Below are 18,928 nucleotides of genomic sequence, written 5' to 3' on the forward strand. Positions count from 1 at the left end.
AGAGTTGGGTAGGTGGAGGAGAAGCTAAATTGGAGATGTTTTTTGCAGGATATTGTAGATGTATGAACAAATGCAGTGACGTCAAAACCCCTCGTGGAGGAAGAAAGGCGTTGTGTTTACAACTGTGACAATGAGCGATTTCCAGGATCAACTAAAACTGGATTTTCAAAAGTATGTGAAGTTTGTGGCTCCATTGTCGCAGTAAACTTGCACAACATCCTTGAATTTGTCATTTATTAGATGCATGCCGGTCTGTTATTGTAGGGACATAGACATTATAAAGTCAAAGTATGTTTGAACATCCCAGTTCTTGCATGGCCAGCATACTTGGACATGTCACCCATGGAGCATGTTTAGGATGCTCTGGATCGGCGTATACGACGTGTTCCAGGTCCTGCCAATATCCAGCAACTTCGCACAGCCATTGAAGAGGAGTGGACCAACATTCCACAGTCAACAACCTGATCAACTCTATGCGAAGGAGATGTGTTGCACTGCGTGAGGCAAATGGTGGTCACACCAGATACTGACTGGTTTTGAGATCCCCCAGTAAAAAAAAAAAAACTGGACATTTTAGAGTGGCCTTTTATTGTGGCCAGCCTAAGGCACACCTGTGCAATAATCATGCTGTCTAATCAGCATCTTGATATGCCACACCTGTGAGGTGGATGGAATATCTCGGCAAAGGAGAAGTGCTCACTAACACAGATTTAGACAGATTTGTGAACAATATTTGAGAGAAATAGGCCTTTTGTGTACATAAAAAAAAGTCTTAGATCTTTGAGTTCAACTCATGAAAAATGGGGTCAAAAACAAAAGTGTCTCATTTATAATTTTGTTCAGTGTATTAAAAAGCAACTTTTGCTAAAAACCCAACAATGCAAGAGAGACATGTTTACTTGTTCTGTGTATGATTGTTACTTGCGTACACCAACTGCAGTCAATTAACGATTAAAGAGTCAGCGAATTTAGTAAACATTACTTGCAAATCAGAATTTAACTAAAGACCTGCTTTAAGAATAACATTACCTGGAGGAAATTGCTGTGATTGTCTGTGTGTGAAAGCTGCTCTAGCTCAGCGTCTGTCCTCCTCAGATCATCGATCTCTTGCTCCAGTCGCCTCAAGAGTCCTTCAGCTCGACTCACTGCAGATTTTTCCTGATCTCTGATCCGCTGTGTGAACTCAGAACGTCTTTTCTCAATGGAGCGGATCAGCTCAGTAAAGATCTTTAGGACAAAAATGCAAGTTATAGTATAGTGCAAATATTTTAAAATACTCAATTTATTTTGATGTTAGTAAAAAGTGGAATCTAAAGAATTTTAGATCTATAAGTCAGTACAAAGTCTATATACAGTGCTATGCATAAGTTTAGACACCCATGCTAAAGTTGACTAAAAAGAGGAATAAAAAATCATCTTTTGGAAATTGAACTTAATGCCTTAATTTAAAAAATTAGGAAAAATCCAACCTTTAAGGACACCAATTTTCTTTGTGAATGAATAATGTATCGTAAATAAATAAATGTTCTTCCTTAAAATACAGGGTGCATAAGTTTGGACACCCCTATGTTAAATTCCCATAGAGGCAGGCAGATTTTTATTTTTAAGTATTTAAAAAAAAAAAAATTTTTAGGATACTATGCATCCTGATAAAGTTCCCTTGGCCTTTGGAATTAAAATAGCCCCACATCATCACATAGCCTTCACCATACCTAGAGATTGGCATGGGGTACTTTCCATAAGATCATCTCTCAATGCAAATCAAACTAGCTATTAGGCTAACTGAAATAAAACCATGCCAATCTCTAGGTATGGTGAAGGCTATGTGATGATGTGGGGCTATTTTAATTCCAAAGGCCTAGGGAACTTTATCAGGATGCATAGTATCCTAAAAAATAAATAAAAAAAATACTTAAAAATAAAAATCTGCCTGCCTCTATGGGAATTTAACATAGGGTTGTCCAAACGTATGCACCCTGTATTTTAAGGAAGAACATTTATTTATTTACAATACATTATTCATTCACAAAGAAAATTGGTGTCCTTAAAGGTTGGATTTTTCCTAATTTTTTTTAATTAAGGCATTAAGTTCAATTTCCAAAAGATGATTTTTTATTCCTCTTTTTAGTCAACTTTAGCATGGGTGTCTAAACTTATGCATAGCACTGTATATATATATATATATATATATATATATATATATATATTATTTTTTTTGCATAGGTTTCTCTATATCATTTTCAGAAATTACAGTAGCAATACTTGAATAAATGAATTAACGAAACAATGAACAACAAAGAAAATAAAAAAAAAAAAAAAAAAAATCCACACTAATTACTGTGGTTTAGATTGTAAATTACTTTGTCTTTTTTTATACCACAAATCCTTTCTCTATCTATCTATCTATCTATCTATCTATCTATCTATTTACCTTTATAGATATATTTAAGTTTTAAAACTATCATACATTTAAAAAAAATACAGCTTGCTAAATGGCAAAGCAACTAAATTTGCTCTGGTGTTAATTGAAGGTAGTTCACAGTTAGCAAAGTAGTTAAGCATATTTAAATATATCAAATTTAAATTTGTATAATTAAATATTAATTTGCAAGGACATTCATTATGAATGCAATTCCATGAAAAGATATACAATGCTTAGGCTAGCACTGATAAATAATGAAATATTGATTGATTGTACATAAAAAGAGTAAAGCAGCTAAAATAAATGTTTGCATTAGAATGTATGTGTTCATCATACCTGCTTCTCCATCCTCTCTTCTACAGCTGTTACAGTGTCATGGTTTTTGTGTACATCCATTCCACACAGATAACAAATGCACTGCTGGTCAGAACGACAGTAGATGTCCAAAAGTTTATCATGTTTACGGCAGATCACCTCCTGTAGTTTGCAGGTGGCATCCATCAAGTTGTGCTTCTTACTTTAAAAAAAAAAAAAAAAATCTCGTGTTGTTCGAGAGTAGATTTTGACAGTAGGAGTTGAGACACACTAAACAGGACTTGATGGCTTTGTATTTTGTTCCAGTGCAAATGTCACACTCCACATCTCCTGGTCCAGCGTAGCAGTGAGCAGGAACAACAGCATGAAGTTTTGTCTTCTTCAATTTCTCCATCATTTCAGAAAACACCACATTTTTACACATGGCAGGTCTTGGAGTGAAGGTCTGCACTGAGTGCAGCTGTAAACTCCCTTCGGATCCTCCTGATTCCAGCAGTTTGTAATACAGTTCATAGAGTAACTGTGTCCACAGGGAATGGTCACTGGATCCTTCAGTAGATCCAGACAAACTGAACAGCTGAACTGGTCCTGAGCCACGTAAATCCTGGCTTCATGCCATTTTTCAGAGGCGTAGAGCAGCTCAGTAATCTCTTTCCGTGATTTGATGAGTTTCCTGGTTTCGTCTTTGAGAAAGTGAAACGGTAAGGGTGCAGAACTACAGTCAGCCGATAGAAGGCGCTCAAGTCTAAAACACGATTTTCTACTTCAGCCTGTGATTTTATGCTATAAACGTCTATGGAAGCCTATACTTTTACGTTCGGACTTTATTTAATAATTATCATTTGTTATATTCTAATTTCGACTTTTTATGATATAGTTTTTACTTTTATATCATCATTTTTTACTTTTATCTCATAATTATGACTTAATATCTAATATGTTCAGCTTTTTAATGTAGCCTACCCTTTTTATGTCATCTCATGATTACGATTTACTAAAGCCATGGTTTACTTATTTTTGCTTGTTTTTTTAAACAAACATTTTTTTTTAAATTTTTTTTTTATCAATTCGAATAATAAAAAAGCCTTAGGCTAATTGATGTAGGCCTATCTTTTCTCAAATATTTTGCAGAATAGTCTCAAGAATTGGAGCAGAGAATATTTCTACACAGTTTCATAGCATAAACTGAAAAATGCCGAGATACCAATCAGAAAATCGAGACCAAGCCCCTCGGCCAAAATGCATTTACAATAAAATACTCTCTGAGGTATGACGCGCTTATATGCGTCATGTACTGTATGCTATTTACAACTTTTCACGTGACTTTGGTCACACAATGTTTACAATGATCGCCTGAAGTGGTTTGTTCATATTCTACCAGTAAGTTTCCATTTCTCTGCTACTCCCTCACGTCACTGAAGTGCATAATAACGATGTGAGATTTTCATATAGGTGCGCCGTTTGCTTTCAGTTTGTGTCTTTCAAAATGCGTCTCGTATTTATATTGATGCTATGTTTACTCAGTTTTTTTCCCCCAGTTTAGAAATATGGGTTGCTAGTTGAGTTTTCAATTAAAACCACTTTCTCATTTTGTAGTTCATTTTACCTGTTAAAATGTTAGGTGAGTTTGCTGAATTGTCACTGGAGGATAAAGTGGAATATATGGACACATCTGAAACGCAATGGTACTGGTATTACAAGGCAACGTGTGGTGTCTGGCACAGAGTTGAGGTAATGTCTTATTTATACAGTATGTTTCATTGCAACTGATTGCCTTCATAATATATTAAAAATGTTTGTTGTAGGATGACCCAGAAAACTTTATGTTCAGTGATGATCTGGAGAGATATTACCTCAGAAACCCACAAGGGGTTGTAAACATGACTGCTGCTGGAGTCCAGATACAGATTAACTTTGCAGGTAAACAGTTTCTACAGATGATAACCTCATGATCATATCTAGGGGGGATAATTTTAGGAATAATATTTAAACAAATTTAGAAATAATAGCTGCTCTTTGAGGTAGCAACATATAATGTAAATCAAATAACTAATAGTATTATAATAACTAGTATTATACACCCTTGACAGACCTCATGAACAGTGTTGGGGAAAGTTACTTTGAAAAGTAATGCATTACAATATTGTGTTACTCCCTTAAAAAGTAACTAAATGCATAACTCACTTGGGCTTGTTTCGGGTTTTTTAAATAACAAAAAAAGTTATATTTTTGGGCAAATGTAAAGGCCCTTTCACACCAAAATTGAAATAATAAGTCTGGAGAAAATGCAAATTCACGTGTGTATGTGCAAACGTACCTTTCTCAAACAAACAAGCTTGTCTCAAACAAACAAGTTTCGTACTCAAACAAACCTTTCAGCTGTGCTGCCATTCTGGATTGCAGTAAAATAAAGTTTAACACTTACTTCAATAAAAAAAAATATATATTTTTTTTATATATATACTGTATATATATACACAAACATACAGACCCTTTCAAAAAATTTTAACTTTTCCATGATATTCTATTTATTTCCATAATTCCATTCAAAACGTTAAACTTCCATAGATTCTAGATTCAGGGCCCACAACTTAAACGATTTCAAGTATTTAGTTGTTTATTTGTACATAATTTGGGCTTCCAGCTCATAAAACCCACGAAAACAGGATTTAAAAAAATTAGAATATTACATGAAATCACACAGTAATTACACATTGATACCATGGTCATTGAACCAGGTTTTGGTTCAGGTGCAAATCCTGCTGGAAAATGAAGTCAGCATCTCCATAAAGCTTGTCTGCTGAAGCATGAAATGCTCTGAAAATGTCCTGCGTTGAGTGGACAGCACAGTGGACCAACACCAGCTGATGACATGGCTCCCCAAACCAACACAGACTGTGGAAACTTCACACTGGACTTCAAGCATCTTGGATTGTGTGCCTCTCCATTCTTCCTCCAGACTCTGGGACCTTGCTTTCCAAATGAGATGCAAAATTTGCTCTCATCAGAAAAGAGGACTTTGGTCCACTGTGCTTTATTAAATCCAGAGTCAACGCAGCCGTCTACCAGGACATTTTCAGAGCACTTTATGCTTCCTTCATTTTCCAGCAGGATTTGCACCTGCCCACACTGCCAAAATAACCAAAACCTGGTTCAATGACCATGGTATCACTGTGTAATTACTGTGTGATTTCATGTAATATTCTAATTTTTTGAAATCCTGTTTTCGTGGGTTTTATGAGCTGGAAGCCCAAATTATGTACAAATAAACAACTAAATACTTGAAATCGTTTAAGTTGTGGGCCCTGAATCTATAATCTATGGAAGTTTAACGTTTTGAATGGAATTATGGAAATAAATAAACTTTTCCATGATATTCAAATTTTTTGGAAAGGGTCTGTATGTATATACTGTATATATATATATAAGTCATTTTGCTTACGTTTTAACTGAATCATCATGGAAGGTCAGCAGCAAGTATATTGGTCAATAAAGTCAGATTAAATGCATACACAATTATGTTTTATTTAACATTAATTATTGGAGGTTTGCTTAGTTTTCTGATTTTGCATTTCACTGATTTTATTCATTTTGAGGAATACTGAATCTTTTTTTGTGCAAGTGAGATGAGTAAATTCGTGCTCACATTTAATCCAGAACTACAAGAAACATAATTTTTAAATACAACGCCTCTGCTCTTGCTCACAATTTTTCTCAGCATGGGGACAGAAAAGCTGTCAGTCATGGGAAAGCAAAGTAACTTGTGTTACTTATTTGAAAAAAGTAACTCGGATATTTTGTTGTACATAGTTACTTTACTAGTTACTTGAAAAAAGTAATCCGATTACGTAACTCAAGTTACTTGTAATGCGTTACCCCCAACACTGCTCATAAATGTGGCTGAATATCAATATCTAAACTCATGTCATTGTTTTATTTTTTTTATTAATGTGTTAAAATTTAGCAAGGACACAGGTCAACCTAAAAACTGGGGAAACAAGGCAGATTAAACGCTCAATTCTGACTGAGATTGGCTTCAGGTGAGATATTAATTAAAACATTTTCAGTAAAAATGCATTTGGACACTTAAGCCACACATTTTAGGCAAAACATTTGACAAAAAAAAACAGTTTGGGAACGAAATTATAAAAAGCTATAGATATCCTGTTGAAATTTAGAGAAACTTTGATGTAATTAATACTACCACTTGGCTCAAAAAACATTCAACTTAGTTTATAAAGTGTATAAATAAGTGTATAGTGTATAAAAGTACAGTCAAGTTCCATGTTGCATTCATTCCATTTCTCTTTCAACGAAACGAAGAGAAGCCAACCTTATAAGACGTATGTTTTGTGTGACAGATGCAAATGTGATGACATTTTCCAATCTCCACCAGCACACTGGGAGGATTTTGATCCCAAAAAACCTTATCAGGTGACAGGAAGTGCTTATCATAATGCAACACTCTCTTCTTTGTTTACAGTCTATGGGTTGGAACTGTGGTGACTTTCTCTTTGAAAATGTTCTCTTATCTCAATCAGTTAATCTCTCTGAGAAAAGATAGCAGCGAATATCAGAAGATGGAGAGATTCGTCAGGGATGTCGGCTTACTGCGCGATCCCATGATCGTATCCATCAACAGAATACAAAACATGGATCTTTGGGAATTGTTTTGTAGGTAATAAGAGTGCCTTGCTCCATCTAGGACCATTTAGTGAATCTCATGAAAACCTAAAACCCTAAAATAATAATACTAAATCAAAATAAATCAATGAATAAAACCAATCCTGATGCGTATTATTTTTATATTATCGTTTTACTTGCATGTGGAACAATAAATTCACATTAATCAAATGTATTGCCTGAATTTTGGATTCTTAGGAAAAAAATCCAGTTGATGAGGATAAAAGGACAATCAGAAATTGAAGAGCAAATGCTGTTTCACGGCACAAGCGCGAAAAACGTGCACTCTATTTGCACATTTAATTTCAAGTGCAGACTATCAGACAAGAGAAGAAGGGGACATGTATTAGGGAAAGGTGGGTTGTGGTTCTGATATTTTCTTAGTTGGTTTCACATTTAAAAAAAAGTTTATAATAACAACTGATTTTATTTTTGTTGCAGGAACCTACTTTGCAAAGCACGCGTCCTTAGCTAACAAATATAGTGAAAACGCCAGCCAAAGTACCAAAGTAATGCTGATCGCCCGTGTTCTTGTCGGGAAGTACAAAAACGGCCATCGAGATTATTGTACACCTGATGATGACCAGGATGAAAACATACATGATAGTTGTGTAGATGATGCAATCCGTCCAAGGATTTTCGTTATCTTTGATTCCAATCAGATATACCCCGAGTATGTGCTTGAATATCGCTGAAGATAAACGTATCACTGCAACTATGAATGCTGAAGAATTAGAGAAATGTGTATAAAGGTGTCTTTGGGGAAATATTTTTGCAAAATGTTGGGATTTTATGCATTTTAGAGGACAAAGTACTGTTTTATTTTCATCCAGATACAGTAAACGTATCAGAAGCTCACATGAAAGAAGTGCTTTTCCTGCGACGCTTGCCCAAGAATGTTCTCATCATTCGTATAAAAGAATTAAGAGAGAACAGATCTTCACAAAGAGCAAGAGGATTTTATTCACATCATTAATCCAATGACAGAATTGATCACCAAATGTTCATTTTGGGAGACACGTATCCCAAAAATCTGAAAGTTACTTAAATTATTACTTGCCTCATGAAGTGAGAACAAAGGACTTGCAAATCAAGAATCAACTAAACGTATATTACTTAGCACCTCAATATCATGTGTTTTCTTACACTATCTCAATGTGCACTGACTTCTAAATGTTCTTTATTCCTTAAAAGAAAAGTTCACCCAAAAATTAAAATTTCGACCAAATAACTTTCACAGTCGCTTCAAACATATGACTTTTTTTTTTATTTTGTGGAATGCAAACCTGAGAAATTTTGAACAATGTACCAGTCAGTCTTTTGCATGCAAATACAATGAATTGGAACTAGAGCTTTCAAGCTTTAAAAAGGACATAAAAGTGTCATCAATACAAATTATCCTCTACAGCTTGAGTCTTCTGATGCCAGATTTGTGTGATGAACGGAATTTATCATCAATAAAAGCAGTACATACAGGTGAAACGCGGAAAATTTGAATATCGTGCAAAAGTTTGTGTATTTCAGTAATTCAAATTAAAAGGTGAAACTAATATATTTAGTAACTATATACATATGCACGATTATACTTTTCAGAGGGCTGACATTTCTGTATTTAAAATCCTTTTATTATTGCAATAATCACATTTTCTGAGATTTTGAATTTGGGGTTTCATAAGCTGTAAGCCATAATCATCAAAAGTATAACTTTTGCACGATATTCACATTTTTCGAGTTCCACCTGTATGACCAAAATGAGAAGCTGACCCAAAATTTCAATCATCATTCAGTGAAAATCTTGACATCCGGCACATGAGTTGGATCTTATCAATTAATCAGTTAATAACAAAACCATTTGTTCAGGAATCAGATTGATCAAATTCTCAAGATCAACTCACTGATGATTTGGTCACATTGTTTAACAGGAAATAACTCACATTTTGGTTGGCTGCTCAAATTGACACATATGGTTTTAGAAGACTTGGAATTTAGTTAATGGTCAAATATATATATATATTTTTGTGCGACTATGATATTATTTCCACAAATTCAAGCCTTATAAGCGAGTAAATAATGAAATTCACTTTTGGGTGAACTACTCTTTTAAATCAACAATATGTATTTTCTGCGGAAAATGGAATTGCGGTCTGTTTGTTTGCAAGCCCAGAATGACAGTATTGGCTTGTCCAAAGGCAACAGATTGTGGTGGGACTTCTTGTCTTGCTGAGAATGATGGGAGTGTTTGAAAATCTTATTATTTTTGCAATTCTGTTTGGTGCTGCAAGTGGAACAGAATTCACACTGTGCTTTAAAGTATAACTTACTCATCTCTCTGTGATTGGCTAACCAGGAAGATTCAGTCAAAGTAGTCTTCAATGTCAATATTAGGATTAAGAAGCTCTTCGCCATATCGGGATAAGTCCATTTGGTTGAGAATGAGATTTTCGAAGGTTTCCTCCAGGTCCGTCTCTCCGATAAGGACGGCCCCCACCATTCGGCCCCCGGTCAGAACCACCTTAACATACTCCTGCCCTTTTGTACAGCGCACAAGAAGCTCATGGTCAAATCCCAAACCCTGAGCGTTAAACTTCCCTAGCAAAACCACCTTAAAAACAAACAGACAAACAACAGACATTAAATGCTTGCTAAAGGGATTGTCAAAACTGAAAACTACTTTTTTTGCAATTCATTAATTAATAAGATAGTAAGCTAGCAAAAAGGCTGCATAATTATGTATTATAATATTATTTGGTAACACTTCATTTTACAGTGTTCAGTTACATATGTTACGTGTACTTGCCATAGTAATAACATTAAATTATGCATAATTGCATATAAGTAACCCCTTAACCAAATCCTAATCCTAACCTAACCCTATAGTAAGTACATGTAGTTACTTAATATTACTCAGTACTTAAATATATAAGTACACTGTAACAATGACACTTTAAAATAAAGTGTAACCTATTATTTTTTATAATTAATTAATTAATGGTTACAAAATTATTTAAAAAAAATAATGTAACTGCAAATTACCCATTGACATGTTATGGGACAACATATGAAGGATTTACAAAAAACAACAGATTAATATTTTACAATGATTTAAATATCTTATATATTTTTTAATATAATATATACATAAAGTGTAAGTCAATTATACATGCACCTTAAAGAAGTTATTCACATTAAAATAAATTGTTTGATTTCTTTAAAGCTTTGTCATATTGCCATATTATGAACATTTAACTTTTAAAATATTAAAAAATGTATGTGCTTAAATATTTATATTTCATAATAATCAATAGTTCATCTACATATTCAGGGATGCAATGTGAAGCTTTGATGTCTCCCTGTGGTTTTCCACCAAAAATAATAATTTGAAAGCAAAGAAATTAAGACAGATATAAATATTAGTATTGCAATTGTACGGTTGTTCCTTTAAATAAAATAATTAATATTATTATTGTTATTAACTACTCATATTTTATTGTATACTACAAAAGTTGTATTACTATAGTATTTCCTATTATAGTATGTATATCTGTATTGGTTTGTTTAATTTTAATAATGTAATACAATAATAATAAAAATAAAAAAGATCAATAATAATTATTATTATTATTGAATACTTATTTTGAATGGGTTCCATAAAAACAATTGTGTGAATATGGCCAAGCTTTTTAAACTTTCATCTTTACCACCTTTTTGACTCCTGATGAGTTTGCATCTCCAATATTAATTTTCATATAAAGTTTCCTCTGCGTACATTTCTTTGAATTTTAATGAAGTAAATTCCTTCTGTCATTCCATTTCGGACTCAACTTAAATCCTGAATTCTCAAATTCAGATTGTTCAGGAATCTAGTCAAAGAATTAGACAATATATGAAATAAAAAAAGGGATTTACCAACAAGAAAAGAACACATTTTTGAAGAAACAGAAAAAACAGAAGTACTCACCTTGTAGTTGAAGAACTTGGTGATGTGTGTGAACAGCTCAAAGCAGAAGTCCAGCTCTATGTGCTCCTCCAGCACATCTGCAGCCATACACCGCGCCGCGTACCAGCCCATCTGACGCGCCTGAGTCCACAATCGCATCTTCACGGAACAGGAGAGACGATTTAGAGAAGTTAATCTTCAGTGCATTACAGTAAAAGGAATCACTGACCCAGAATCGTAACCATTGTGTCTATAACAAGTATCAGGTATAAGTATAGTGTGTGTTCTCATGTCACAGAAGTATGAGATGAAATGCACAAATACAGTAACTGAGGCTGGCAGTTGTACCTGTTGCCAGAGAGCGCTGGGCTTCCAGCCGGCAGTACACACATCACCAGCCGCATACACATCCTGCTCGGACGTCCGCATGTGATCATCCACTCTCAGGCCGTGATCTTCTCCAAGATCAAACTGGAATGGGAAAAAAATTTAACGCATAAGGGATATAATAAAGACTGAATTCTGGTAAAATTGGGCCACTTGCTATTCATTTCACTGAGACAAGTAGCTCAATTTGCCAAATATGACTATATACATTGCTTTGCACGGCATGTATGATATGCTTTTTATTAGGGATACACTGATAACAATAAGCCAATAATTCAAATTCTATAGTATTTTGTCTAAATAAATGAAAAATAAAATACATAAAACAATGTAATTAATAGTGTTTTTAAAGATTAACGTCTAGGTTACTAATGTAACCCCCGTTCCCTGAAGGAGGGAACAGACATTATATTATATTTTATATATATATATATATATATATATATATTCATTATATTTGAGTTCCCTATCAGTCAGTCACGTCCTAAAATTTAATATATATATATATATATATATATATATATATATATATATATATATATAGACACGTACTGATTATTACTACTAATTTGCACATTTTATGATAATAATAATAGTAAAAATAATGGTAAAATCTAAATTTAAATTACTGCAAATATTGTGGTTTTGAAGACTTTACTATTACTCGAAAATGTTGCAAGTACAACAAAAATTGTACTACTTTTTTAATGAATAAAATCCAGTATTTACCAAAAAGGATAATTAGACAATACTATTTTACTTTTACGTTATCCTTATATGTGTGTGTGTGTGTGTGTGTATATATATATATATATATATATATATATATATATATATATATATATTTGAAATTGAAAAGTGAAATAAATGTGTCAATTCAGATGCATATTTATTTTTACATTGTTGCCATGGAGAAAAGGTTCAGTGTTCGGCACGACACCTGTTGCGCTGACAACGAAATCACAGCCATAAACCTTCCCATTGTTTAACTGGACATAAGCTGGCCACATCCCTATGGAAAGTAAAAAAATATATATATATTTTAGCTGTAAAACACTGAGGGTTAATTTTTGTTTAACTGAATTCATTTATTTAGAATAACCTAATTCAGATTTCTTTTTGCTGAGTTTGGACTGCAAAAACTCCTGTTGGGTGAAGATCTCATCAACCTCACACTCATATTCTATATGGACTCCACTGGAACTCTGAGAAATGAAAAAAAAAGAAAAGAAAAAAGAATGAGCATTAAGTGACAAAAGATTATGTTCACCATTTAAGGCAAAAATGTATACAAACCTGCTCTGCTCCTCTTAATTCAATCCCTTCATGCCAATCTGGGCCCAATGCACTGCCAAGCTCTCCAGAAGCCCCACTGTGGCCTGCTATGAAACACACACATGCGCAATTAATGTTTTCATGACCTTTAAATTGGCTGGGAATTACTGAAAATATTGTGGGTTTTGAAGAAAGATGATGTTTTTTATTTTAAGTAGATGTGAGAACAGAATAATGTTTTATAATTATTCATATTATTATTATAATAAAATTAGCTGAATTGCCGCATATAATGAGTATATGACTTTTGACTAACTGGTAGTGTACATACTACGTACATACTGTATAATATACAAACATATGTGACCCTAGATCACAAAACCAGTCACATGTCGCACGGGTATATTTGTGGCAATAGCCAACAATATTGTATGGGTCAAAATGATCATTTTTTCTTTTATGTCAAAAATCAATAGGATATTAAGTAAAGATCATGTTCCATGAAGATATTTTGTAAATTTCCTACCGTAAATATATAAAACATTTATTTTTGTGAGTGAATGCAGCACAATCGCGAACATAAATGGTCAACTTTAAAGGTGATTTTCTCAATGTTTCGATTTTTTTGCACCCTCATATTCCAGATTTTCAAATAGTTGTATCTCGGCCAAGTATTGTCATATTCTAACAAACCATACATCTATGGGCATCTTATTTATTCAGCTTTCAGATGATGTATTGACCAAAAAATGTACCCATGTGACTGGTTTTGTGGTCCAGGGTCACATATTGTCTGAGCATGAAATGTCATCTAAGTAAAACTTGTCATTTAATTGACAAAAGTATCTCAAATCGCCTAAATTTACCCGTAAAAAATATACCCTGCTTTGTATGGCATGTATGATATGCTATTTATTAGGGATGCACTGACAATACCATCAGCTAATAAAGTGTCATAGTATTTTGTCCGGTTTATATGACACCGTTTTCAACAAAAAAAATGGAACGGAAAACTTGTTATGCGTTCTAGCAGTTCATTTACACGACAACAGCGCTTTGGGGTCTGAAATCAAACTTTTGAGAACGTGTTTCAAAGTGCACGTTTTTTTCAAAACGATACCTCTATCATCTCCATGTAAACTACAAAAAATTTGCATTTGTGAAAACTGTGACGTCATGCGCATGCGTATTACGTGTTCAGTCCATAGACTGTATAAGAAGTGGACAGAGCCATCTCATTGGAACTCAATTGAGACAAGTGAAGCCCATTTTTAGCGATTTTTTAGGACTTCCGTTCCTGACGCGCAGACTCAAACAGAGCTTGACGACGTAGATGTGACGTGAGCAACCCGTCTGTCTTCTAGTAGCTGTGCCAAGAGAAATCTGAATCATTCCCTTCCGAAACTTGCAGAGACGGAGAGTGTGAGTAGGAGGTGTCCATGAGCTAGGAGCAGGAGAAACTTTTGCTAGGTATTCTGATTAATTATTTTGTCATTTTGCCTCCACGTCCCCCCGATTGCCCGCGAGCTTCTCCTCCTGTCCATACGGTAATCTCTCTACTGTGCGACAGAGAGTCGCGTGGTTATGACGCAATCGTTAGCTTACTTTTACAAAAACTGCTTCTACGGGGCCATAACGTAAGATACAAGGTAATGGAGCCTTTTATACATTGTCGTGTTTCTTTAGAAATAAATAATGGACAAATGGAGTCTTTAAACGCCTCAGATGTAAAGTTATTCACTGTCAAAGTGACGCCAAAATGAATGGGAGTCAATGGAATGCTAACAGCAGGTGAAGTTCTGCTACAAGATGGTGGCACACGGCCGGCTTCAACTTCCGGTCGACTTCCTTCCCGCTTGGTTCAGTCTATAGGCGCGTAGTGTTTCTTTACAAAGCGGCATCGCCAACTACTGGCCTGGCATGAATATTACAGCATGTTTAGTCGTTTTCACTGATCCATTTGAACAGGGATCGTTTTGACAATTTGTCGCCTTTTCAAAAATACATCGTTGTTGTGTAAACGCACCCTCAAAAATTTGAATTAAACTCTAAAATCAGTGCATTTAAGTGAAACGTTATAATGTTCATTATAGTATATAACAAAATATAATACTGATTTTGAGATCTGAGTTGAAATTACCGGTTTGTGCTTTTTTTAAAGATTAACTTTAAGTGCACATTTCATTAAATTCTATTAATTATTCAAGTAAAACTTTATCAATTTATATTTTATTAGTGAGAAAACAGGCTTTTCCCTTTTCCCCCTTTACTTTACAACAGTAGCACTCATTTCCTTACGTTCCATCAAAACTGGCAGAAGAGGGCAGCAGTGCACAGTGTGTGTGAGAACGTAAATCAGTGTGTAAGGTGAATTCATACCTCCGGTCTTGTCAGTAGTGTAGCGTGACCTCTTGCATGGCAATGACCTGTCTTTCTTTTCAGCCTCCAGTGAGGGAATGAAAAACTGAGCAGCTCCTGCATCAAAGAATGTGTTTCCTATGGCTTTATCCTTTATAGCCCAGATCACCTCACAACCCTCTACTTCATACCTACAGCAACAGACAGCAGGTATTATAGAAGATCCTTCTCAATAAATCTCTACTAGGGCCTAGACTTCCAAACAAATGTTTGGACACACCTAATCATCCTTAGATTGTTACTATTTTCCACAATATTCATAGAAAAATCATCAAAATATAAATAATTTCAAGCATTTAATCAGAAGCCTTTGAATAAAAGTACTGTTAGTGTGTTTTTTTGTGTGTTTGCTGTGTAGATTCTTTATTGTTAATACGTTTTAGGGTTGATACTTACACCAATTCTAATGCGATTCCTCCATTGCCGATGACAACTATCCGTTTAGCCTTTGATAAGCGCTTTTGAAAATCCTGTGAAAATGGCATCAATGCACAGTTTTTTTTTTTTTAAATATATAACCATCTAAATAATTCTGCATCACACAAATCTGTTGACACCTCAGCATTATATTCATATACATACACTATATAGACAAAAGCATTGCGACCCCTGAACAGTACACAAAAAGAGACTGTAATGACATCGCATTCTACATACATAGACATTCATTTGGATTTTGTCAACCCTTTTCCGCTATAATAGTAGTTTTAACTTTTCTGGAAAGGCTTTCCACGTGATTTTGGAGTGTTTCTTTGGGAGTGTTTTGCCCATTTATCCAGTAGAGCATTTGTGAGTCCAGAAAACTTACGTTGGACAAGAAGGCAATCTCCGTTCAAGTTCATCCCAAAGGTGTTTGATGGGGTTGAGGTCAGCAATGGGTCTGATTAAAACACCTGAATTCAGTAATTAAGAGGTGTGTCCCAATACATTTGTCCATATAATGTATATTCATTATTAATAAGCTCCAGTGTACCTGAGCACTGTCTGTGTCTCGTATGCCCAGCACATGAGGTTTGTCTTGGATAAGAAGCTTGGGTCTGCCTCCACTGCAGACACACAACTTTTTATAATGGAAAGTCTGGCCATTCTCTGCTTGTAAAAGCTGCAGAAAATGTGAGAGGGCAGGGGTTAATATTAATATTTGAATATAGAAAATATATTGAATATTGAATATATCGGAATACTGAATATAGAAAAAGAAACAAGGTGTGTGTCTTAACATACATGTTCTTTAGCTCGCAGGAGTTTGACTGCAGATTGTATGACTTTCAGATTGGGATACTTTTCTTCTAAAACACTAGATGGCTGTTCCTCGATATCAAATTCTTCCAAGGTCTTCGACACCTACATCGAGAAAGGTAGTTGACAGATAACTCTTTTTTTTTACAGAAATAATTATGAAATGACATATAAACACGTACTTAATTAAGTATTACTTAAATTGGTGGAAAAAAAGCACTCTTAAGTTCAACTAACTGCATTTAATATACTGTAAATTGAAACTATAGCCTAATACGTATTCATTTAATTGTCAATAACATGAAATGTAGTGTCTGAAAACATTGCATTCAGTTAGAATTTATGCATATTCTTATAAAGAAAATTATTTCCAAAATACGTACTCTTTTTTTTTTTTAAAGGGACAGTGATTCTGGTTTAGGATCGTAACACATTTGTATTTGATTTATCACATTTTACCCTTTTTTTCACCCAACTGTTTGTTTTTTCAAGACTACATTTTGAAGAAGTTTCATTTTCCCACAATAAATGGACAAAGTGCTGAAAGAAAAAGACACAAAATGTCAATGTGAAATATCAAACCTGTTTGAAATTTATAACCGTCTTCACTAAGGGAGAGGCTGTCAGAAGATAAACCTCATCTGATGGAAATTGCGACGCGACCTGCAAAAGTTATGAGATTATACAATTATCAGACAGATCAGCCATTAGATCATCAGTTGTCGTTTTTTAATGTGTTCACTATTCATACCTGTTCTGCACAAGTTACACCTGCGATTCCTCCACCTACGATGAGAAATGTGACTTGTTTATCTGAAGCCATTGAACTTCAGCACATGTCCGGAGCTCGAACTACGAACTTATATCAGGCTGAACGAAACCACTATTAAGCTGCTCGGTTCTTGACTCCTTCTCGATATCTTGTGGTCTCTGTCTCAGCTAGAATCACATTAATCACTTAAAAAGACACGTATAAAGAGCAATCTCATTCCGACTATATTTAGACAGAATGGGCTTCCGTGTTTACCTTCTTTCAGCTGACTACAGAAAGCGTTGAGGGTCAAACAGTACGCGCTACGATATACGAGGTACGTACTGTAGTGTAGAGCCCTTTATGAATCCCTGTTCATCCCCGCTGTTCACGCACACTTATTGATATAATAAAGAGAACCCTTGTGGAATAAAGACATGTGCTCAATTGTATTGAATGTGCCTTTGTATCCTACTTTAAAATCGTTAGCCTCATAGCATAATTGCCTAAGTAATATTAAAAAAAAAAAAATGACTTAGGCAATTATGCTATGAGGCTAACGAAATAAATTTATAAATATACTTGCTGATTATATAATAATGAAAAAAAGGCCACTAAAGTGTACTTAAAGGGAGTACACTTTCTATGTTTCTTAAAACTATGCTTGTCAGTAGCTACAAATCGGAGCACATTTAATCCATTTAAAAGACAACCGAAATAATTATGACATTACATATACACTGTAAAAAAAAAAAAAAAATTGCTGCCTTAAACATCCAAGTTGATTGTACTTAAAAATGTAAGTCATTCCAACTTAAATTACATTAAACTGACTTTAAAAAAAAATGTGTTGATTCTTGTAACTTATAAAGAAATTGAAAAATGCCTAACTTATTTTGATGAGTTAAAGCAGTGTAAAAACATGTTGCTATAGCTTATTGATTATATAATTGTTTATATAATGTACTTAAGTATTACTTAAGAAAAGAAAGCACTGTTAAGTTCAACTAACTGCATTCTATAATACATTTTAAATTAATTTTAAATAACATGCAATTAAGTTTACGAAAACATTACATTCAGTGTGCATTTAGGTATATTCTTTACTATTTCCGTAACAAGAATAATTTTTTTAAAGTATGATAAAGTGTACTTTTTCAAAAGGGACAGTAAATTATCATAAACGTATATTTGCGTACATTTTGATGTTTGAAGTTGTGATACATTTATGGTGAGTGTGAGTTGGGTTGTGTAACGTGTATGTGCAGGCAACACGCACGAAAAGGGAATGATCAAAATTGACTTTAAGGACGGACGTAGGAGAACAGACAGAGGACTGAACAGAACAGGGAGCATATATGAGGGAGATAATATTGAACTAAATAAGACAGCTGATAAGTAACCATAGAAACTAACAGGGACATGATCATAAACCTAAACTAAACAGCAGGAAAACAGAAACTTAAGGTAAACACAACAGAATATCAGAGTCCGAGACTGT

The 18,928-nt window shown here is 34.2% G+C and overlaps 2 protein-coding genes across 3 annotated transcripts; one reads left to right on the forward strand and one right to left on the reverse strand.

Moving 5' to 3' along the window:
• The first annotated feature begins 4,069 nt into the window (after positions 1 to 4,069).
• On the forward strand, positions 4,070 to 8,379 carry LOC311288983 (protein mono-ADP-ribosyltransferase PARP11-like). 2 transcript variants are annotated; one of them, XM_084406716.1, is made up of 8 exons: positions 4,070 to 4,117; positions 4,359 to 4,468; positions 4,543 to 4,657; positions 6,702 to 6,777; positions 7,099 to 7,171; positions 7,279 to 7,415; positions 7,619 to 7,776; positions 7,862 to 8,379. In XM_084406716.1, exons 2-8 carry the CDS (start codon positions 4,400 to 4,402, stop codon positions 8,113 to 8,115), a joined length of 882 nt encoding a protein of 293 aa, XP_084262842.1. In that variant the 5' UTR covers positions 4,070 to 4,117; positions 4,359 to 4,399; the 3' UTR covers positions 8,116 to 8,379. The 2 variants fall into 2 exon arrangements, with proteins under 2 accessions (XP_084262842.1, XP_084262843.1); XM_084406717.1 differs by lacking the exon at positions 4,070 to 4,117 and having other exon boundaries at positions 4,160 to 4,468.
• Positions 8,380 to 8,533: 154 nt separating this feature from the next.
• pyroxd1 (pyridine nucleotide-disulphide oxidoreductase domain 1) lies at positions 8,534 to 17,761 on the reverse strand. The gene is made up of 12 exons (XM_084406715.1): positions 17,428 to 17,761; positions 17,259 to 17,339; positions 16,662 to 16,781; positions 16,411 to 16,539; positions 15,834 to 15,907; positions 15,399 to 15,568; positions 13,041 to 13,126; positions 12,847 to 12,949; positions 12,644 to 12,756; positions 11,706 to 11,828; positions 11,379 to 11,516; positions 8,534 to 10,022 (listed from the first exon to the last, which is right to left on the reverse strand). Exons 1-12 carry the CDS (start codon positions 17,497 to 17,499, stop codon positions 9,774 to 9,776), a joined length of 1,458 nt encoding a protein of 485 aa, XP_084262841.1. The 5' UTR covers positions 17,500 to 17,761; the 3' UTR covers positions 8,534 to 9,773.
• Positions 17,762 to 18,928: the final 1,167 nt, after the last annotated feature.

This window comes from Rutilus rutilus, assembly GCF_951802725.1.
Source record: "Rutilus rutilus genome assembly, chromosome: 4".
Lineage (NCBI taxonomy): Eukaryota > Metazoa > Chordata > Actinopteri > Cypriniformes > Leuciscidae > Rutilus > Rutilus rutilus.